The sequence below is a fragment of the Copidosoma floridanum genome, unplaced genomic scaffold (assembly GCF_036245765.1).
Source record: "Copidosoma floridanum isolate Cflo_tuat_1 unplaced genomic scaffold, Cflo_Japanese_pri ptg000021l, whole genome shotgun sequence".
Taxonomy (NCBI): Eukaryota; Metazoa; Arthropoda; class Insecta; order Hymenoptera; family Encyrtidae; genus Copidosoma; species Copidosoma floridanum.
Window position 1 is genome coordinate 2,593,640 of NW_028321898.1, and position 25,057 is coordinate 2,618,696.

The 25,057-nt window shown below is 33.7% G+C and overlaps 1 protein-coding gene across 1 annotated transcript in view; it reads right to left on the minus strand.

The window, feature by feature from the left end:
• Window positions 1-25,057, minus strand: part of LOC106645396 (Methyltransferase like 5) — a 229,279-nt gene that overhangs the window by 75,926 nt on the left and 128,296 nt on the right. The window contains exon 2 of the mRNA XM_089594935.1: window positions 13,766-14,175. Coding sequence (XP_089451061.1) covers window positions 13,766-14,096 — 331 coding nt within the window. The 5' untranslated portion in view covers window positions 14,097-14,175. The remainder of the gene's footprint in view (window positions 1-13,765; window positions 14,176-25,057) is intronic.

Here is a 25,057-nt window from a genome sequence, read left to right on the forward strand (position 1 = left end):
TTTAAATCTTATGTACACTTATTCAACTTATTTGTCTTTTTCTTATAATTCATTTTATCTCTTTTCAGTCTAATTTAATTTAAAACCTACTTAAAAAAACAACTTTAATAAATTTATCTAAACGTAGGATGGGACTAAAAAAAGTAAAATATATAAAAAATGCACTTATTATAAGCCACGAACGAAGATATATCTCGTGACTCAAGGGAAAAACTCTGAAGAGAAAAATCCAAGAGAGAAAAAAATAACAAAAGATACAAACAAGTGAGGTTGAACAATAATTTTAAGATCTAGTTGCCTGGAATGAAGAGAGAATACGTGTGTATGTTTGTAGAAAGCGTATACGTGCGCGTCTGCACGTGTCTCGAAAAACTCTCGAATTGCCAAACGTCACACGGTCTGTAAAGCAGATTTTCACCATGCTTTACTCGCAGTATGCCAAGCTCCTTGAAGATGATGCAGATGGCGATGATGATTAAGTGAATGCAAGCATGAGAGAAGTTAACCCCAAAATAGTGACACCCAGATGTCCGTGTGCGTGATGATAATGATAAAAATGAAGAAGCCAATAGGATGAATATTTTACCCAACTATGCCAAATACTCGAGATCGCAGTTGACAACTGTAGACCACTCTGTATAGACAGATAGTTCGGAACTGACCCGGCACGACCACCCTAAGTAGTAGCAAGACCCTCCTTCCCTCTTAATTCTCCAACCCGCTGCAGTCATCAGGACCTGTAAATAAAGAAAATCCATGGAAGACAGAGAGAGAATGATATAAATCAACTACGACAGGGGGAGGGGCCTATGACCTGAGAATGCATAAAGATAACAAGAGATATGGAGCTCTAGTATGCATGATAGATTGGTGGAGAACGATTAAAGAAGAGAGAAATGTCTAGCTAATGAGAGAATAGCGAGAGAGACAGAATGAGAGTTAGCAATAGAGCAATTAAATGTACCGACTGAAACAAAAGTAGGAAAAGGATAAAGGTAAGAAAGGAATTAACAGGCGCTTGCATGTGTGAATATGTGATCAATTTTCTGTGAACTCGGTGTGCTGCCACTTTTGGCATGCTGCGAGGTTGATCCTCTATCGTTCACGAGGCAGCCTATGAATTTAAGTCGCTTTCGACTAAACAGAAATATTTTTATACGGTCGTTATAAAAATTGTAGTTCTTGGTGCAAGTCTAGAATCAAGCATACAGTTTTATTGTTAGATAACGATTTGTACAATAAGTTAGTGAACTTTTTTTTGAAATATGCTTTAACTTCTCATACATTTTCAATATCGGCATCTAGTCAAATTAATGAAGTTTTTAATAATATCGTTACTCATAAGGTAAAAAAAAATGAATATCTTTGTACAAGCGTGGCTAATGATTTAGATTTCCTGATAGCGTGTACGTTTTGAATTAAGGTGAAAACTGCATTATAAATTATAAAAAAGCGGTCGGATTATCTGTAGGAGAAAATACTACTAAAGCTGTTATTCCTTAAAAAAAAAAAAAAGAGTTTCAAGAAAAGTAAAAAGTAAATTAGTTTCGAGTAAAGAACGGAGATTAAAGTTATAGCAAGAACTTGAAAATTTAAAGAAAAATAAGGAAAAGTCAGAAGGTGTGACATACACGAGTCAATGTAATTTTGAAGCCGAAAGAAGTTCAGAAGAGGAAATATGTGATTAAGTTACTTGTTCAGACAAAGTTGTTTATTTCGATTTAGAATCTACTAGATTCAAAGCTGACGTGGATATTATTCAAATTGTGATGAAATGTAATCACAACATTTTTAACGTATGTATCAATCTGGTATAAGAAATTAGTTATGGAGCAATAAAAGTTACGGGTTTCAACAAAATTAATGATGAGTTATACCTCTGTAATACATCAATTCGAAATTTAACAATCACTGAAGTATTGTCATCTTTTGAATATTTCTTAGATTTATCTGCAGAATCAAAGAAAGTGTAGTTAGTTGCTCATAAAGCAAGTTTTGATAAGCGACTTTATGACCACACATTAGAAAGCATGGTTTACTTAAAAATTTTCAAATTATTTCTGATTTTGCAGAGACTCTCAGGATATTTAGAGAATTACTCGATGATTGAATAGGTCGTGCGAAATTTAAATTAAAAAATCTTGCTACCGATTTTTTAAAATCAGAAGAAGGGCTAGTGTTACACAACGCCATTTGTGATGTTATAATTTTAAGAAAGCTCGTAAATGTCTTTAATGCTAAAGACAATTTATTGAAACTTTCAAAAATATTCTAAGAAAATTCAATAAAAAATGAAGCGACAATTAAATTAAGGCAAACATGGTGTTTTCGAATGAGTTAAACGGAGTTATTACGATTAAAATGCAAAAAATATTGTCAAACAAGATGTTACTTATCAGTCACTTTTGCAGCTTCATAAGAGGGAAGAAGATGAGAGTGTTATTTGATTATGTACCAGAAAAGATAAAAATGGTGAAATAATGATTATATCAAACAAGCAAATTCTACGTATATTAATAAAACACTTTAAAACTACTGATTTATAAATTGTACCACCATTTCTTTTCCTCACCATAAAAGACTTATTACTGAGTGTTGTTAATATTAATATATATTTTTTTTTTAGTATATAAAAAATTTCATTCAACACTACTTGTAAATAATGTTAAAAAAGTTTAATTATCATGCAAACATTTAAAAAGTAAAAGTTTATTGATGATTAGATTTTTTTATAAATTTTTTTTATTAGATATTAGAGATTGAGGCTGAGGTCTAGAATTCCAAGCAAAAGAGACACGAACCACAAGCTTAGTCGGGGAGCGCATCCTATGCCATCCTCCCACTAGAGTCTGCTTGAAGAGCCAGTAAAATATCCAACATGCTCCAAAAACTTTTTAGCTTATGAAAAATACGACAGACGTCAGTGGAGTTTAATGGAATCGAAAAGCACAGCATGAATTTTTTCCATCGTTTGGGACGAGGCCCTATTTCCTCGACCACTCCTCAACAGGCCGATATCGGAGTTTATCTGCTCTATACCTATATTTAGATCCACTGGCCTATATTTGATATAAATTGAAAGATCGTCTGCAAAAAGCATTGCACTAGAAAATAGTAATACAGACAAAACTAAGTTTATAAGTATAATGTATTGGGATGGCATGCACATAAGATCACAGGTTCATGATTGAGTGGTTTTAATAAAGATAAAGGCATTGTACTTAACAGTGCCATGCTTGGTGCATCTGCTAAGTGGGCAGTCCCAAGGTAGTCACATACTGCGACATCGTAATGACGAGAACGTAATTACATGATCAGTTGAGCTCGTCAACGTTCGGACATAAGTATACGCATTTGCAATACATTACACTTCTCTGCCCTTTAACTTAGCAGCAACGGGCGTGGAACGACACAACTAGTATGCAGGCTCTGCATGTACGATTTGGTTTTTGTCTCGCTTTTACACGGTTTCTGGCTCACCTGTGACAATGTTAGTCAATGGGGACAATTGTTTTTCAATCACTCCTGGCACACACTTTTTCCTGTCTACACTGTAGTTCGTGATCGTTTTATTTTGATACAATACAAAGTCAACATTACAAGATCCGTGTGAATTGCTTTGGGCACGCTGACTTTTTTCATTAAAACTTTCAGTTACCCCTGAGCATAGTACATCCAAACGTGTACGCAGTTTACATCAATACATTAACCACGCTAGACTTTTGCCTGTGCTGCAGTGCATGAAATTTCAGTCATCGAAAAAAAACAAATCGATAGCATCATTCAGACTCTCTCTCCCTTTTATATTTTTATTTTCTTTATATTTTATCGAATTGACAAAATTCTCCGCAGTACCATTTGTAGTTGGTTGATAAGGTGGTGAGAACGTATGCTGAATTTCCAGTTTGTTAACAAATCCTGGATTTTGAGCTAGCAAATTGTCTCTTGTTATCGTTCAGGATGCGTATTGGTAGTCAGTGTCTTGTGAAAAGCATTTTACATTTTTTAATATCACGTTGCGATTTTGTATTGCTATCAAAATTTATCATTTTCAGTTATTTTGAATGTGCGTTTATGATTTATAGATATACATTGTTACGAAAAGAACCTAAAAAGTCCATATGAATGCTCGACCATGCATTCTTTAAACAAGGCCATGATATGAGCAGTGCTTTGCCAGGATTTTTTTGGTTTTTCGAACATATTTAGTACTATTTGACTGATTCTTCGACACCATAATCCAACCACAGCCACCAGACGTATGATCTCGCAAACATTTTCATGTTTACGACGCCGATGTGTGACGCATGTAACAACTTCAAGATATTTGGTCCAAGTTTGCTTGAAATAACAATGCAACATTTCCAGAATAGACAATCGTTCTCAACGTTTAATTCATGTTTTTTATTTGCAAAACTTTTTAGTTCATCTTAGGTTGAGTTAGGTTAGCTAACTTTAGTGTGTAATACAACTTTATTTAGATTTCATCTTTTAAAGTCTCTGAACGCTCCATTTTCCAATCTACATTAAAATTCCGATTTTAATAAAATATAAAGGAAAAAAATCGTTATCAAAGATCTCGATTTAGTCTTTGATTGGTAATCAAGAAAGAGCATTACAATATTTGTTATTTTTCGACTTCATATACTTTATTTTATAACGAAATCCTGAAACAAAATATTCTTATCTCTGTAAGCAACTTGCCGCCATAAGCCTTTTCACTATATATACTACGCACTTTGCAGCCACTTACATTACGAGGATTTTTTTCAAAATTTTCCTCATCACAATTTGTAATGTATTGGGGCTGCATCTAAGTAAAAACACAAGGTTAATAAATAATTAAGTGTTTTCAATCAAGATAAGAGGCATTGTACTACACAGCACCGTACTTGGTACATCTGCCGGGTCGGCAGTCTCACAGCAGTCATACGCTGCTACGTCCTGACAACAAGCTCGTAGTTACAAAATCGTGAACTCGTCAACGCTCGAACACAACCACTACGTATACGCATTCGCGATACATTACAATAATTATTAAAAATAATACTGGGCTCGAAGAGGAGCCTTGCAGTGCACGTGAAGTTATAGAACGTACATCAGTCAGTGTACCATCCAGCTGCAAAACCACCTCCGTGCGATGACTTAAACACGAGTGTAACCATCTAACGGCACTGGCTAAGAAGTAGAAATCTAGCAACAAACAAAGCAATATCGCATGTCTAATAATGTCAAACAGCCAATAAAAATTAAAATACATTAAAAGCGTTACTAGTGCTAAATGTATACCAGGACTAATATTGTCAAATATTCTAATAAGAGCTAATCGGGTACTATAACTACACCTAAGATTCAATTAAAGTGATAAAAGTAACGACTTTGTTTCCACATAATAATACGTTTGTTGGGAGCTAATATAATCAAAAACTTTAGAAATATAATAGAGATTTACTACAAGACGAGTTTCTTGAGCACTCGTTCAAGAGTAGTAACAGTAAAAAAGAGTACAAACTTTTAATCTTGAAAAATTCAAAACATGCTTAAGATACACTGCAGGATTTGGAAAAGCACCAGAAAAATAGTCTAGGGAGATACCATAACTACCACGACCCTAAGATAAATTCGCACAATACATAAGCAACTGTCATACCCGTCCGGGAGGTCGGTCACTAGGAGAAGTATTTCATTGAGCTCCGGCAAAAACTAAAAAGGGCTTGCACTTGCAACTAATAAAAAAAAGTCAAACAGTGAGGAGACCAGCAAAAATGCTAAGGATAATTGTGGCCTACAAGCAGAAATCCCGAAAAGACTAAAAATTCTTCAGAAGTTAGGTTTATCGCACTCTCTGTTCAGTCTATCTCGGAGGTAGGCATTCTGAGCCCTCCTTATATCGACTTTAATTTTCTTACGCAACTCCTTATACTCATCCATATTTCGTGGGTCCCACGATCTCCTAGAGCTTTAATATATTATGTCGCACCTTCTGAATTCAGCCTTAATTTCAACCGTTTTCCACGGCACAGACACTTTGCAGATGTTTTTGACTCTGAAAAGTACCTTAAGGACCCGTACACAAAAAGCCAAGATAGAAGCGTAATCATCAATGACGTGAAGTTGCAATGAAACGCTATCCATTCCTCTACGCAAACGTTAAAAGAAACTACAGGTGATAATTTATCTTACCAGCTGAATCAGTAATAAGTGTCAAGCCATGGATACGTGTTCGCTATGTGATGCATTGCCTCAAACGACACCAAATATAGCGAGTGCTCAGTTACCAAGACTCTTTGATGTTGAAAGAATTATTAACGAAGAGTTCACATTTAAATCACCTAAAATGATGAAATTGCAATATGACTGGACAAAACGATGAAAGACATTAAAAAATCTCACGAAATACCAGGACGCCGCGCGCCGGTAGACTGAAGCAATAAGTAATTTTTTGCCTGAAGCATTGGAGACTTCCAGTATCATATGTTTGATCACGTTTATGTGTACACTTTTTAAAATTTTTAATATTTGAAAAGAACAGTCTTTCAATAGCAAACCACTCCACCACCGGTTATATACCTACGAATTCCTGTTTTAGAAAGCAGCCCCCGCTATTTCGCACAAGTCTGGATCCCATGACATCATAATGTCGACATTACTATATCGACGCTGTGTTTTGTTAAGAATGCTACTGTATTGTAGTAATGATCACCTATTAAGTTCGCGTTAAGATGTGGAATACAAAGGCTACCTCCCGTTCAACATTTGATATCCGACGGCAGATATTGTAGTCAATTTAATCTTGATTAGTTTGTCTCACTGTGTATTATTACTATTCTGTTTGAATAATCTTTTTTTCAGACATAAATGGTACCATTTTTGTTCCAAACATTTTTACAACCAATCTAATTTACCTTTTTCAAGTTAAATAAAAAGTTTATACTTATTGTCTAATAAATTTTTGCAAAACTTAAGAATTATGATAGTGTCAGCAGTTAGGTCTATTTTTGTGTACTCAAGGTCCCCAAATTTATGTGAAACATTTAGAACATGGTTACAAATAAATGTAAATTTAAAACAGACAATAAACGTCGTAAGGGATTCCAAGAAAGAATCTTCAGAATTTTCTAAAGTGCCAGGACTGATTTTACCTACAGCAGAATTTTCTTTAGATACTATCTTACTAATTTTAAGAATACCATCACAAAGCTTGTCCAGCTCAAGCAACGTAACAATCTTTACAGAGAGCGTCTGAAACACCTCGACAGTATCGATCTTGATGCCAATAAATCTCAGTTCTGGTTAAAGACTTTCTTATTTGCACTAAAGCCCAAGCTTACAGTTTTCGGAATCTAAGTCGAAAAAAACCCTCTTTGAATCGTAATCAGTGAAGTACCTCATAAACTCTCAAACAAACACGCTACACATGGCTATTCTATGAAAGATCTTCAAGAAAAGTTACTCAAGGCTCTACACAGTAGAAGATAAGGGAGTTACAGTAAAACCCATCATTTAAGGCGGCAATAAGGCATTATCTTGAAGCATGTGTTGCTGTAATGATGCAAACAGGATCACAATGAGCTTATCATCATTCAAAGGCAGCCCCCATTCTCTCGACCCATCAACCACTGCTCTCATATTGCTCGCAAGAAACTTCACGTTACGACCCAACTCTGACAGTGCGCACTGGATCTATACTTTCAAATCATCTGCTAAAAGCGAAGCCTTACTATAACGCAAGACTGACAGTACATAATTAGTAAAAACCAAAAATAACATAGGCCTAGCCGAACATACTTGTGGTACCTCTGACATCCTCGGCAATCTATCTGTTAACGTAGTATAAAGACGTAACATGGACAAGGAATTATCGCTGCCATATAAATGGATGAAATGAACTACATGACCTGAAATTCGGGATTCACCAAGTGCACGCAGTAAAGCTGCATATCCTATACTATTGATGACCCAAAAAAAATCGAAATATACCGTTGAAGTCACAAGATCACGATCAAACCCTGCATGCATATCATCAGTAACCTTCAACAGGGCAGACTAAGTGCTATATCCACGTGTAAACCCTGATTGTAGCTTAGAAAGGAAGAAGCGGTCTTCAAGCAAATCATAAATTTTTCCTGTCATCAAGTGATCAAAAATCTTAGAAAAGCACGAAAGGTTAGCAACTAGACGCTCGTTTATCAGTAGAATCGGCTTGGGTATTTTCAACACGGAAATAATGATCGAATATTTTCACATGGATGGATGTGTACAGGTCTTAGATAACAAGTTGAACATATTAACCAGATAAGATGCTCAGGGGCAAAGATGTACCAAAATAACATAGTGACAAGCCATCAGAGAGGGATCAGATAAGATTAAATGAGATTTTTTATCGATTAGCTAGAGACACTATGTTCAAATTAGCCAAAAACACATTTTATTAATGGAGAAAGAATAGAGCTAATTTATTCCATTAAGTAATACAGAAGTCAGCTCATCAAGCTGATACAGATATGCTGTGTTATTACAGTCACAATCCACGTTTTAATTTTTTCTGCTATTGTAGTACACATGACTACATCAAACAAAATTTATTACTGCACACTAATATAATACACACTTAAATCACTGATTTAGGTAAATTCACTCTTAATAACCTTTTTTTTTAATTTATTAAGAAATTTTCTTACAAGGCTCCGTGCATTCTGGTGATCTTAGCAAGGGATAATTTTTCTCACTCAACGGCGCTACCTGACATAGGCGCATAGCGAATATACGCGATTTAATTACATTGACTGGCGGTTAATTGAGGAGTCTGTGCAACTTTTCGGGAGTAAAATTAGAAATCTTAAAATGAGCATACATTGACATTCCATACCTTAGAAAACTACTTTAATAGAGTTTTTTTTCACAATTATTAATACAAGCTGTAGCTCAGCGTTATTGATACCTAATAACGTCAAAATGTTAAGGTTTTAATAGAACATATATTTTATTTTGAATTTAAAAAATATGCAACTCGAAATAAAAAGTGCATCAAAACACGTTGTCAAACATCATCTGCTACAAAAAAAAAACGCTTTGATTTTATACAGACCCAATGGGTACAGGATTCTGACAGCGCTCAAAAAATCGAAGTCTTCGAATACGAAACAGCTTGAGCTGTTACGAATAAAGCATTGCTTTTCATAAGGTCTAATGTTTGTGTCGATACGGTTTGGAACTGCGGAAGGCTGTGACAGCCTAAGGAGTATGTCGCAACAGCTCAATCGTTTGTACTATTAGACACTAAAATGCTACAGCTCAGCGTACCGCAACTTACTGTACCTTTAACGAATAAACCACAAAGGCAATACACCTGATACCGTAGCAGTTTGTCATTTTGATAATAAAGAAGTACGTTTTTGCTTGATAAGAAAAATTTATAAAATAAATAAAGAGACGTATTTCTTGTGCATGCAATAATATAAGTTTTTGATACCACACTTTTGAATTTAAGGTTACAGTTAATAAAAAATCAATAGCAACGTACGATGCAAAAATATTACTCAAAATCAATTTGTGTCTGATGGTCGAAATTTTCAAAAATTTTTACCGTGCAATAAGATATAATATTCAAGTTTCTGTTCTACGGTGCTTTTGCCTGAACTGCTCGTAAAATTCGTTATGTGTATATTTGTTCAGAAATTTTATCGAATTATTTTATTAACAACTAACTGTGGGCGATTTGATAGGTATATGTTTTCGCACACGTGTATATATGTATACATACAAGGAACTGCAAGTTGCGGTGAGCTTTGCTTTAGCGATCAATGTCTAACATTACAAACGATCCAGCTGTGGCATGGCACCCTACTCCTTACACGGAGAGAACTCTGACACTACGATAGTATAGAACTCTGTGTACTACGTGAGTATGCAGCAGCGCGCACTGTAGTAGACTCGTACTGTACTACTATAGCATCTTGCCGTGCTGCGTTTGCTTGGGAGTTATACCAATTTGGTATGACTCCCGAGCAAACATAGCACGGCAAGATGCAACATGAGTACAGTATGAGCCTACTACAGTATGCACTGCTGTATACAAACGCGGTACGCAGAGTCCTATACTAACGTAGTGTCAGAGTTCTCTCCGTGTAGGCTCTTACAGTCTACTGCACCGCAGTGACAAACAATATGAGCACATTCAAACATTCGACTCTGAAATAAACAATGCTTGGTTTGTAAAATTTTGAACTGTTTTGTTCTCTAGAGTACTAATTTTGACGTTTGATGAGACAGATACTTATACTGTAATAACCCAGGGTACTTTTAAATTCTTAGAATTTAAACTCTGGTGTTCTCATAGTACGAAATTATTTTTAGTGTACTCAAACTGACATATACTGTTGCTATGCCCCTTATAGTTAATACTGCCTTATAACTTACTAATTTAACTTGTATGTAGCAGCACTGTTCGTCTAAGCAGCCATAACAGCCAAAGTTTATTATTTGGGAAATCCAAAAACACCAGCTGAGAACGTGATACTGTTGCTTACAGCAGGCGTCAAAGTAACATTTTGAACTATTGTCTTCAATAAAACGTAATTCTGTATCAAACCTAAATAAAAACTACCTCGATACACAAAAACTGTAAAAAAATTTTAGTCTCGTTTAGATGACATGCATTAAGAGGTCTGGCCTATGAATGTTACTAACTAGGCCCTTGAAAATACATAACTTACTGAATTGAGCATCTTCTCAAATCGGAGCACAAAAAATAAGACTAGGAAAAAGCTCAGGAGATAAATATCACCTTATCTAAGGTCAAGTATCTCAGATATGCGTGCTTTAAATATGTATTCACTAGAACTGGATCAGAACGTGAACCTTACTACAACAAGAAAAGGAAAGGTTAAAAAGATTTATATGTTCTACTAAAGTTAAAGAAAATATTTTAAAACCACAGATTATTTTTTTAATAATTTTGGTTAATTTTTTCTGACCCTACACAATAAACGTTATTTTTGTTGCCAAACTAATCGAGCGATCCGTAGGTGGCTAAACTATGAATAATTACTCAAAATAGTAAGATTTTCTTTTGTTCCGTTGTTATGAGCAATTTTACGCTATAGTTCGCTTGTTCGATGTGCCAGCTTTATCAGAATGGATAAAAAAAAATGAGAAATAGATTAAAACACACTGAGACGATCATTGTTTATACACAAATTGTATACATTTGTAGTAAAAAATGGAATAAGTACCTCAAGAAGCAGATATTCTTTAATAAGATCATATCTCCATGGTAAACACCATACAAGTCATAGATGTCACGGTAACGGTTGCATGATCAGCTAACATAGAAACTAATTTAAAAACGTATTTATGTTAACTACTATCATTAAACTTACTGCATTTTAAAGTTTATTAAGCAGTGGAACATAGGTGTTAATTGCATGTATGAAGTGAATTCAAAAATTAAGATGACTTGTATAAAAAAAAAAAAAAAAAAAAAAAAAACTTATTTATTCATCAATGTTTATGTTCTCCACTTCAAAGTAATCTCCCTTAGATAGCATACACTTGTGCCAACACTTTTTCCAATCCTCGAAGTACTTCTCATAAACATATTTTGGTATAGCCCAGAGCTCTTCCAGCGATGAAGTCTTGATCTCCTCAATCATTGCAAATCTTCACTCTTTCATAGGTCTTTCAGTTTTGGAAACAAAAAGAAATCAGAGAGGCAAATCCAGTAAATATCATGGCTGAGGTGTAGTTGTGGTATCTTTTTTTACCAAAAATCTCTTACAAACAAGGATGAGGGAGCAGTGGCATTATCGTGATGCAGATGCCATTAATTGTTTTTCACAACTCCAGACGTGTCCCTAAAATTGCTTCTCGCCAGCAGCACATAACTTCAAGATAATACTCTTTGTTGACCGCACGGCCATACGCTAAGAATTCCTGATACTCATGGGAGTGGTTTACACATCGGTAATCAAAGAAAACAGTAAGAAAACTTTGACATTTGATCGAACTTGGCATCTTTTTTTGGTATTAACTAACCTGGGCTCTTCTATTGGAGCAATTGGGGTTGGGTGTCAATATCATAACCATATACTGATGAATCATATAATTCATCACCCAGTATAAGCGTTTTGGGCAAACCAGAATCATCACTAACGTTTAACAGCTCATAAACGATGATCATCCGATGGTTTTTTTGACCGAAATTTAACAGTTTTGGAACAAACGTTGCTGACACACATGTCATGCCCAAAAAGTTCGAAAAAATTTCATGGCACAAGCCAACCAATATGCCAACATCCTAAGCGATTTCTCTGATAATAATTCAACGATTTTAAAAAAAACTTTCGCCACAGCTTGAACGTTTTTATCAGTTGTTAATGTGACTGGGTGTCCAAAGCGATGATTGTCATTGGCATTTTCCCGGACATCTTGGAAGAGTTTGTACCACTTGGAAAAATTTTGTTTGTTCAGAACAGTTTCAGCATATGAAACTCTTAACATTTAAAGTGTTTTGGAGCGCTTAATTTCATTTTCACACAAAATTAGATGAAAATTCTTTGATCCATTTTTTTGACAGTAAAAAGTCGCCTAGCACGCAAAATACGCCTAACCATTATGCCTCTCACAAACAAACTTAACATACAGTATAGTTTAAACTGTGAACATATGTTCGTGACGAATGTATCAATACAAAAAAAATTAATGATCAAATGTGTATTGCCCACAAAATTTAAAAACATCTCGTATATCTTTTTTTGAATTCATGTTAGAATCATAATTTGTGTGTATCATAAAAGAAACTTGTCTTTTTCAAAACAATTAGTTTAAAATATGTGTTCTTCCAAGCAGTTTTCTTATTAAAATTAACAAAAAGTTTTTAGTTTATTCTACTCGTCTAGTTTATTTTTTCTACGTGCACGATAGTAATTTATCTATTAATAACTAAAAGAATGTTTTAAAACAAAGCCCAAGTTCAAAAGGTATTGTGTGTTCTCACAGAAATTTTGAATGAGAGCTATAGGTGTAATTAATTATGCCATGTCTTGTTACCTTGATGCACTGCGCGAAAAATTATTAGATGTTGATTGAATTGATATTGTCATATATGTAAATTGTATATGCAGTCATATAATATCAAAATAAATGCTGCAAAATGTGTATTATGGCGAAATAGGATATAGATATAGGAACTCCGACTTTAAGTTTACTACCCCATGCAGCATTTTTATTCAGTAGTCAACAAACACTTATAGAGCACAGGCATCACTATAATTGACAACTTCTCGTGAACCAGAGTCATAATTTTTTTTTTAAGCTTGATGTTTCTTCCAAAAAAAGCCACGGTTATTGTTTAAGACAATAGTATATTTGCTGTGATTGTCAAACGAAAATTTTCTATCGTTGCACTTCAACTACCTGATAAATATTTTGTTTGTAGTAATATTCGCTCCAAACGCTGATTAAAATATAAAAAATAAGTGCAACTGATTATTCTAGGCTTAGGTTCTTATTTAAAAAACATAATTTTATTCGATATAAGAAAAAGTTTTATTGTTAGAACAAGAGCTTACACTCTTTGCGTTAAGGGATTTTGTGATCAGATATGCTTGCATAGAGAGGATAGCTTACATAGCAATCTTTTTTTCATGACTACTATCGTTTTAATAAATATCTCTGTTTTTCTGAATAAACAATTTGAACAATGAACATTTATTTTTATTAATTCTTACAGTTACATATAATTTTCATTGTATATGTAGCATACCTGGTAAGAAAGACATTATATCACAGCAAATAGATTCTATGGGCATTTTCAATTTCTGACGATTCTTATGCCAAATTTTTATTGCACTTTCGTCGATATCGAATCCCATGACGTATGCAGCTCCCAAGAGAGAGGCTCCTAATGATAAAATTCCGCAGCCAGTTCCTAAATCAGCAACACACTGATTTTCAATATCACAAAACTGAGTTTGAGCTACATATAACATTCTTGAAGCTATGTGTGAACTAGTGGAATACTGTTCCAAATAGATTTTTGGTTTTTCAAACGTTGATAATGTCTGTAATTTCATATCAAGTTCTCTGATCTTCATAGTTCGAAATGTTAATCACTTATAAAGGTAACAGTAATACAACCAATGAACTTTGAAGCAGAAACCACTGAAGAGATTACTGAAAATGATTAATTAGTGGATCAAATTATCGCAAATTTTTTTATTTTATGATTGACTTTTTTTTAATTATTTAGAGTATGCATTAAGAACTGTTGAATTGTTGATGTCTAACTTATAAGGCAGAACTTTAAAGTTTAAATTTAACTTTACGAATTGTTTTAGCAGTTGCAGCAAAGTTTTTACTCCACACACCTTATGAATATTCATCAAATTTAACATTTCTTAATTTTATTAAGAATGAGCTCGTTGAAACCTAAAAAAATTAATAGTTTTTCAAGTTTTAGGTCCAATGTAGCTCGGTGAAAATTACCTTTTAATAAATATGTAGGATTAGGTAAGTTTGATATGTTGATAAAAGAAATTTTTTAAAAAAGCATGATGAAGCTAAGTCGAGTAATTAAGTTCTAGAAATTATCAAGTGCTCGTATTTTTTGTGCTTCGTGTATTTCCTATGTAACTCATAGAATTGAAATCAGTGAAATGATATTAATTTTGACGTTCGACTAGTGGTGTATATGAATATCATATCAATTATATTAATCTACTGCTTTAAAATTTTTATATACTTAACATATAAGATGACGTTCATGTATATAATAAAGAGGTTCACATATTTTACTAATCCAAAATAAAAATGACTCGGTCTGGCTTTGGTATATAACTGTAACTAAACATTATAATACTATTAATTGTAAAAAAAAAAGTGTGCTGCTTAAAAAAACCCAAACTTCAGTTTTCATAAAATTTCATTTTACAACTTTTATAGACTGACAGTTAATTGGAAAATTTTCAATTTAACACTTCAAACTTATCTGATCTTTTCTTACCATGGGCACAAAGTGCAACTGCCACTTTGCACCCTCGGGTCACACTTTGCGACCTCGTAATTACTTTGGGACTACGGGCAGAAGAGCTTTTTGCCCCCTCCAGGCCCAAAGTGATTTACTGGGCGCAAAGTGTACCCACCAGCGCAAAATTGAACTTTGCGCTCTCGGTAAGAAAAACATTATACGCGTCTCGGGCACCAACCGACAATAAGCACGCCCTTCGGGCGCTCATGTTTGTACTTTGTGAACTAGTGACGTAATGTACGATTTATACTTATTTTCAAGTAGTTTATACAGAGACTTTTTTACTTTTCCAAACGATACTACTTGTTTAGATTAATCTTATATAGGTGAAGCAAATTAAATAATCTTATGAAGAAGTAGTAGGTGCAAACAAACTCTGTTAACTTAATGAAGCTAATGTGTATCACAATTAAAAAATACTTTATAATATTAATACGACTTTGATGAGTGCTTAGTTGATTTAAACAAATAGTTTTATACTATCCTAATTCAAGTGTAGTTTTGAGAATAAACCCCTGTTGATTTTTCGGCACGAAGCTTTCTCATCATCCTGTTAAATTTCTTATTTTACATATGCTAGCTTCATTGAACAGTATCCAACTTTTACAAAGACAATAAAGTATTCCATGTCACTCAATAAATCTAAGTCAAAAAAACTCTTGCACATGATGAATTATTCACGTTTTGTCGACTGCAAAAAACAAAGTATCGTTAAATATTCGATTTTTTTATTAACAAATGCAATTGCTCTTAACTAAGTAATATATTTTTACAAAAAATCTTATTGGTGTCTCAAGCACTGTTACAAACATAGTTTTCAATATTTAAAAACATGCAAACATTTTTTCGCAGAATAAAAAAAAATCAAAATTTTTCAAACTTCAGCAATGCTTTTGAACCATTTAAATAAATAATTGACTACAATAAACTTTACAAATAATAGGTGTACCAAATTTTGATACCCACGCATAAGAACAAACTGAATCTATCTTATGGCAACAGCCTTAAAAAAATGAAGTACATTTCGGTTTTAACAATTTCTGCACATTATAACGTCAATTTCTAATTATTTTTAATAACTAAACTATAAATAACTTTTTAGCGATGTTCGTGAACCTTAATAAGCAGACTCAACCATGTTAAAAGCTGTCGTTAATTAAATCTAAATTTTTTTCAATTCCAATCGAGTAATAGAAAATGTAGAACAAGGCTTAAGATAACCAGTTAAGAAAATCCTGCCACATAATCAATTATATACGTATGCATACATACGTACACCTACCCGTGTATAATTTTTAATGTTATAACCTTAAAAACATTTTTCGAATAAAGCTTCCAAATTCTTTAGCATGTGAAATCCAAATCGACAAAAATAAACAAAATGTATAATGATTCCAGAAAACTCGTTCAAGGGAATCGATTAAATCTAACGTTACGTACCACCGAGGAGGCAAATAGATTAATTTTATACTTATCAACAGCGAGTACGAAAAACATCGAAAATATATATATATATATATATTACTTTGTATAAATATTTATGAGTATAAAATCTGAGGCACGTTGACCTTTTTTTGGTTGTTACATTGAGTTTTAAATAAATACGTGTAATCGTATGATATGATACGATCACACAGATTTATTGAAACTCGAATAATAAAAAAATAATAGAAACCGTGGTGGTCATCGCCAGTAGTCTTATAAAACCACAAAGAGACAGAACTCCCTGATGCCCGATTTGAAGGAAAAAAATAATCATTAATAGATACAGCAATTCAATCATAAATTATTTATACTTCTATGCAATTACTAGTCATTTTTTTTTCTTTCAAAACCCGTCTGTTTCAAACCTATTACTTTTTATGTATACGAATTAAGAAACAACTATATAATACGTAGAACTGATTATTTTATACATAACTCTTATTTTCATAAGATTTTTAGTACAGAATCTTAAGATTTGACTCTTTTGAATTATTGTTTTTCAGAACCCATTCGAAGTAAACACAAAAATAAACCAGTTTTGCTTCAGAACATTGAAGGAATGATCTTATTTAGGTAAATGTTATTAATAGTTATCCTGAATCAAAATTTCAACTTCAATGATTTTTAAAAAAATTGTAACATAATGAAATATAATAATGTCATGTCATATGCTACTACTGAATAATGTTATTTTAATTTATGTGATGACTTCCTATTCGTTAATTTATTTTCCTTCTCAAAAAGTGTACTTCATCTTAATCGAAAATTCCTTCCCAAACAACATTTCTACTCAATTTCAGTCTGTATATATAAACGCGCGTACTCGAATACGAATACGTAATGATATTAAAATTTTCACTATTTTAATATCTGATTCTTGAAGACCTATTGGAATTAGATATACTTTGATTTTCTCAGTTTGCTTAGTTCCTATTATTTTAAGTTTAGTATCGTTACCTATTATTTTAAGTTTAACATACGAGTTGGAAGGTCCACTACTGCCGAAGGTCCCAAGACCCACATCTGGTGTTTTTTTTAGTGATGGGAGGAAAAATGCATTGAGATACACTGCAGGGACAGCAGTAGTGTGGGACTTGGTGGATGTTTTTATTAGACCATCCGTATCCACTAAGTCCTTCTTCTTTGTAGGCTGCAGTCTATGCAAGCACCACTAATGCTTAATGCTTTTCCTTGCTGTCAGCGTTGCACTCTCTCTTCCTGTATGATGTTGTCCCAGCAGCCAAAAATCTGGCTCTGCGCTCCTGCGCCAGAAGGACGATGGGAACGGTTCTCGTGATCAGTATAACCGCGGCCAAAGATACTACATAAAACCATGGTATCCTTACTTAGCAGTAGTAGCAGCAGACCATAATTTGTATTTACGATTAAACGAAGTTACATTGAACCTATGTGATAGAAGAGTAGATGGTTATATGTGCTCTGCTATAAAATCGTTAAAAGAACTTGCCCTTATAAAATCTGCCCTTATTAAATGGATAACTTAGAGAGGCTATAAGGTATAGCTTTTTTACAAAAAGATAATGAGTATACGGGAAACACACAAACTAATCTTAGCTGGTGAACATAAGATTATCACTCAGATACAATATACCTATCAAGTAGAAGTGAAGTTGAACATAACTGTATAAAATGAATCCTTAAAAGACACTAATGCCTTCCATATAACTATAAAATCAATTTGAGAACTTAACTTTCATGAACAAGTATCGACAGATTTAGAATTAAATGTACGAAATATAATAAGTTAAATGGAGAAAACGCGTACCTCAATGTTAAAGGAGGACCAAACATTTTTTCTAATTTCAAGACGTAATGTCATTAAAGCTAGGATTTTTATATTTATAGTAGCAATACTCATCAGCAAAACATAAAGTTGTTTTAAGAAGACTATAAAACGTAGTGTCTTAAGAAAATTTATAAAATGCACCATCAACCCACTGAACATAGAACCCTAAGTAACTATAAAATTTTATGTCGAAAGTTGATGAGAAACAAAAAATATCTAAATCATCCAAAACTAGACCTGTAATGAAGACACGGAGTTTGATACTCTCACGTCATACGTCTAAAGTATTGGAAATGGACTCATAAATCAATAGTAATTTGATACTATTTTCTTTCCAGGCTTAACGATACACCCCAACTCTAAAATAACAATAAAGACAAAGTCAACATAGATCATCCTTCACATGTAGTTATTGAACAATAAGAGAATAAGAAAAACATCAAGGAAATGCACATACTTCCAAATTCACATAGTTACGCACATCGAACTATAACCACCATGTACATTACAATAGTGTTTTACTTAATCAAAAACCTGATGAAACACTCAATATCAGACAAGAAGTTTAGACACTTTCTACTTGTAAGATGAAATCCATTACTTATCAAGTAGAAAAAATTTTTTTACCAACATCACTAAAAAGCCACAATGATATACCAAACATCGATCCAAAAACTCTTATGTGTCTTCTACCGTGGGATATACAAGAAACAAAAAGGGAAGTAGATTTTTTTAACCATTTTTTTCAATTTGGTACCCTAGAATATTATTATGCCGTTGGAAATTGGCGGGTAAGATTATCTCAAGGATAAGTAAGATACATAAATCCTAAAAGCGCTATTCCAACGTTGCAGAACGATCCTAAACCTTGTGATCAAGGGTTCTATAAACAAACTAGAACTAAAACAGTTTTTACAAGTATACGGCCCAGTTTAAGCCTTATAAGAGCAGCCCAGTGCAAGAACCACCTATATCTACACCATGAACGTCTAGATTATATAAAAATACTACGGTCAAAGCATACGACAAAGAGAAAGAAATATCTATTCTTCACTTCGTACTAGAAAACGTACAAATGGGAAATTACATGTCCTAATAAAGAAACCTTATAACACCAAATACCTGACGGAGTTCTTTAAATATCCACGCGGTATATACAAGATATTTATTTTTTTCACAAACCTTAAAGCGGGAAAAACATTGTATCAGTTCATATTAAATATGATAAGGATAATGAAGCTAAGGCAATGCGAAAGATAGATATGCATTGCATTACAACCTAACAAAAAGAGCCTAACGCTATTGCCAAATTAACTACAACCACAACAACAACGAATATGCCTCTAGTTGTGGACACTTGAAGCGGCACGACCGAAAAATTACCACCAAGGCTAGTGATGAAGGTACAGGTCGTAATTGCAACTGACGAGTGGACCAAGTAATTGATGACTTTTGGCCCACTCAATGATATTAGTTATATGAAAATCATAGCCACGAGAGATGATGGGTAGGATTTATACATGGCATTTGCCACATTTTGCCTAGAAGGAGCAAACATTAGGGCATATAACGAACGTCGGAATCACGGAGTTCAGTTTATCCATAGTCAACGGACACGCAACCAAGAACAAAGCGTAACAATACACACATGTGGAAATAATGTATATAAATGCAATTTACAATTGCATAGTATATTGCGTACGATCCAAATTGAAATAAAAATAAGATGCAATATGTGTAATAAGAATGACAGCCTCGTCAAATATGACTGGCACCATAAACTGTGTTGTATAACAGGGCACAACACTATTCTCGAACGTTTACGCGAACTAACGTTGAGAGGTAATGCAAATAAAAAAACATCAAAAAAAAAAAGACAAACGATAAAGATAGAATATAAAAAAAAAGTGAAACCTTCCTTTCTACGGGAGTATAAAGATACCTTAACTCACATACCTATCATTAAACCTAATACAATCATTTCATTATACAATGCCCAAATTATCAACCCAATATAAATCATATTATCTTTTTAGAAATAGGTTACTAGCATTATATATATTTATATTTGTAATTAAGTTTATAACCTTGTTTGCATAATGCTTAGAGATTAAAATTGGTTGAACCATAACATTATGTAAAATAACTATACTTATATATTCACCGACGACGGCGATAGTTTTAAGAAAGGGTGGCTATTAAGTAACGACTAGCGCGAAAAAATTAATTTTTTATTTTATTCTATTTTATATTATATTTATTTTCTTCCTCGATGATACAAATACTAATACTTTTAAAAGAGTCAAACTTAACGGAAGTCGTCTCTTAACAAAGCTGACTGTGTACTTCTTGGCTATCGGAAGTGTCAAGAGACAACCGGAGCAAGCAGTAAAGCCTAGACACATGAAGTCAGCAAGTACCAGCCCCATAGCATGTAAGACAAAGAAGTTTTAACTAAGGCTCCACACAAGGTGCATTTCTTCACTCAGCGTTTTAGTTGGTAGCTTTCTGCTGCTCATCGAGTGTAGTTTTTAATTGATTAATTCAATCCTCAGATACACTATTCAAATATGAAGGAACCTGTTAAAATTACAATTGTAATATTTCAATAAAAATATAAGTATAATGAAATTGCACAGAATGCCTCTTTGAAAAAATTAATAATACCAAAGAAATTGTCATACCGAAGGGTCGTACAGAGTTAAAGTGCTGAAATTGTAATTTGATGGCACGTCAGAAGTTGCAGTCACATATTGCATGGAGTTACGAGTTGATTGATGGCATTAGAGACAGAGACCCAACGTAAGAAAATAAAAATAAAAGTATCATGATAAATTTCACAAACACAATATCTTCTCTCTCTTTTTACCTATAGACTGATAAGTAGCTGGACTTTCAGCTGATCTTGCAGCCTGTAAGGAAGTGTAGGATTACATTCCATAACCCTCAGTTTTAGATTAAAGGTAAAGTGAAACGCAGAAAATTATCATTCAATAAGTTCTACACTCACGAAATTATGGTTCTACCAGAAAGTGGCAAAAAGTCATTAATCAAAACGCTACATATGTCGTTAATTATTGGTGATAATTCATATAACTAAATACACATTGCAAAACATGGAAGAATTTAAATTACTCTTGTAACGACCTAATAAATCTTATAGGGTGGATGTGGGAATAATAGGAACTACTCCAATTACTGGCTAATCTAACATGACCTCTCGTTATTAGTTACACTACGTTCTGTATAAGCGTATTATCTCTCGATCTTGACGCTGTGTACCTTAAAAGAGAATCCTTCCCAGCTTAATATTATTCCTTTTTTTATTTTTCTCTATTGATACTTGAAAGTCCACTGCAAGAGGCTCAAAGTTCTTTGCAAGATTGGACAAACCCAAAATTTATTCAACTGTTCAAATCTCTTGCTGATAATCTCTATCAGCCTTCTGAAGGTGCATTAAGAATGATTCATAAATGTAAATTTAGGTTACAAATTTTAATAGTCATTAAAAATCCTTTGTGGTAACAACTAAATCAAGAAAAACTATAAAAATAAACATTAAAAAAATGAAGAAACATAAGAAAAAGAACCAGCAAGAAAAATAAAAATTGTGTAAAAAAAAAGATGATTAATTGCAAAAGTAACAACAAGCTTACCTGAAAAAGCAGAGATAAATTGGAAAGTAAAAAGTAAAACTTATTTGACGAAAAAGATATGTAAGAATAAACAAAAAAATAGTTTAAAAGAGAGAGCTTTACTAAAAGTAAAAAACAAAAAAGAAAATCATTTGCAAACAAAGATTGCTGATTTCAAAGCTGAGTTAGAAAAACGTTGTGCACAGCACATATAATCACTAACTTGTCCATTACTAGATTCAAATGCTTTAACTGCACACAGTTCACTCCTTACCTCAATCTGCCTTTTGTGCTGGTTTTTGCCAAGATTGTGGCTGCTGCAAAAAGTTGGAGATCATTGGTTTCCGCTGTCAGTACTGCAGCAAGGGTTACCACATTTTTTGTGCAGCTTGTGTCGTGACTAATCCTACGAAAGTGTACCGCTGTTTCCGTGATATATACTTGTGCTCTGACGGATCACCTCCAGTCTTACGTCAGTCGTAGAAACAGTGTCCTCATATCCAGAGCTCCTTAGCTACTGTCAACTATGAAGAATTTCTGCTAACATGCCACATTAAACGGATGATGTAGAAGACACTACGCTTGACAATATAAAAAGCTTTATAAACTCTATACTTCTTAAAATTACATACGTAAGACACAAGGTTAATGATAGCAACACCTCCATCAAGACTTAAGTCAATAAGCTAAGAACGCACTAAAACATTGGAAACTCACCTCTGTAATAAATATGAGAAAAAGACTAAAGGCTTTAGACCAATTTTGTCCTGCTACTCAGAGTTTCAAGGATATTCGAGATAAATCGGCCACAGTAAGGAGTCGCTCTTTCCTTTTCAATATTGCAACTTTGGACAGCAATGCCACAGAAATGGAGGGTGGACTTAACAGATATTCAAATGCCATTCTGAATAATATATTTAAATCTCAAACTAGTTAAAGTAAAGGTACAGAGAGTGAGGTTATTGCTAAAAACTTATTATTGAATATTTGAATTACCAACATTAACCTGACGGTTTGTCTGAAAAAATGTCTCTACCCAACTACAATATCTACAGACGGGACAGGCATGAAATCGAATTCCGTTAGAAATAACCACCCAGTGCCTGACCATACGTATACGGAGTGCTGCGTTAAACTACATTCAAAAACCGGTCTCAATTTCTTCAGACTCTGCTGTAGCAGCCTACACTAAACTTCATGACCATGTAGAATCACTTATGAGATTATGTTCCCCCTGAAAATTTTTTCCTTGTGGTGACCTTTATTTGGCCAAATGTTCTTGGACTAATTACTTATTCATTTTCTCTGCATCTTACAGACTGAACTCCCTTGGATGGACTTCGAGACACTTTCCATATTTTCAACATTTATAACACTCTAGACAGTCAATGAATTTTTAATCCTATTTCTGGTGATGACTTATTGTTGGTTCTTCTATTTGCACCCGACGGCCTCGTTACTACCACCTACATCACTGAAACAATTATTCTACCTGACCAATATAATTCAACCAGCACATTATTTATCTACTTAGCTTACAATACTTCTAAAACTAACCAAACTACAAGCCACAAGGAGTTTCAGAACTGTAATTACCAAACCATTTGTGCAAAACTTGATGAAGTAATTTTGCCACAACTGTTCCACGAGATACCTATTAAGGATTGTGTTTAGTTATTTTGCAATATTTTATACGGTTTCATCGATAATATCGATTCTGTTCAATGTCCTACACATTTCAGGTTACCCATACGGCTTACACAGGACCTGCTTGACCTGATCTATCATAAAAGACGTGCTCATCAGGTTTGGAAGCATACCAATGTTTTGGCAAACTTAATTACATTTAAGAGACTAACAGTTAAAAACCTAATAATTTCTCAAACATTACATAAAAAATTCTTAGTGAAATCTGAATTGGGCGTTAAATCTAGCATTCGGCAATTTTAGAAGTTCATCAAGGCTCAATCTAAATATAATTAATTTCCAGATGCTAAGTCAACTTGATCGCTAAACATTTCTCTTCTGTTTAAAGTATCTTTTCTCTATTCCTACTTTAATCATTAATCACTTTAAATCCTTTAAATATTCTTGCTGCTTTCTAACAATTAGAAAATTTAAATGAATCAGGTCCATACCTTATTCCATCTTCTTTTATTATTGATTATTCTTCAAGTATTTGTCACCCCTCTTGCACTTTTCTCTTAATCTCTGGCTGAAGGCGTCTTTCCACATCCTGGGAAACCGGCATATAAAATTTCCGTATACATCTCTAAGAGCACGACTGGCTAATAATTACAGATCTATCGTTTTTCCGACTCTCATGACAAAATTGCTGGATGACTTAGTACAATAAACTTTCTGCTCTTCTTTTATCACATATCTCATAATAACAGCCCGGGATTTCTGAGGATCACTCAGCTATCACAAACCTATTAACGCTTAGCCATTTTGTCTTATCTGCATTCAAGTTAGGTACACAGGTTGACATCATTTTCTTTAATATGCCTCAAGCTTTTGATAGCGTTTCCCAAAATATACTTCTTTCTCAAGCTAACTCTTTTGGCGTCAGTGATACTCTATACTGATGGCTGGCCTCGTTTCTTACAGGCAGAGCTTTGAAAGTTGGCCTTCTTGGCACCTTATCAAATGAGTGTGTCTCTAAGATACCACGGAGCTTGCTCATCGGTCCACTATTATTTACATTGGTCATGAATAGCCTTCCTATAGCACTCCACTGAATCATGTTGCCTAATCTACGCAGACAAAATTTTAAATGTATTCCTTTACATTCGGATTCTCTACTTCTACATTTCAATCCCTCAAATGCGGTATTGTGGTGCTTTAGCAGTGAACTATCGGTTCGTAATGATAAGTGCAATGTTTTATCAGTTAATAAAATATTCAGTTGACGATAACAAATTAAAACGGATCGATTCACTGGCTGATTTTGGTGTAACTCTTACCTCAGAGCCGTTTGAAGACCACATCAGTAAAGTTATTTCTAAATGCTACAAGCTTCTGGGCTTTATACAAAGAACCACGTGTGATTTGTTATTAGCAGAGTCCATCGTGCACGTGTTTAAGTTTTCAATACTTACA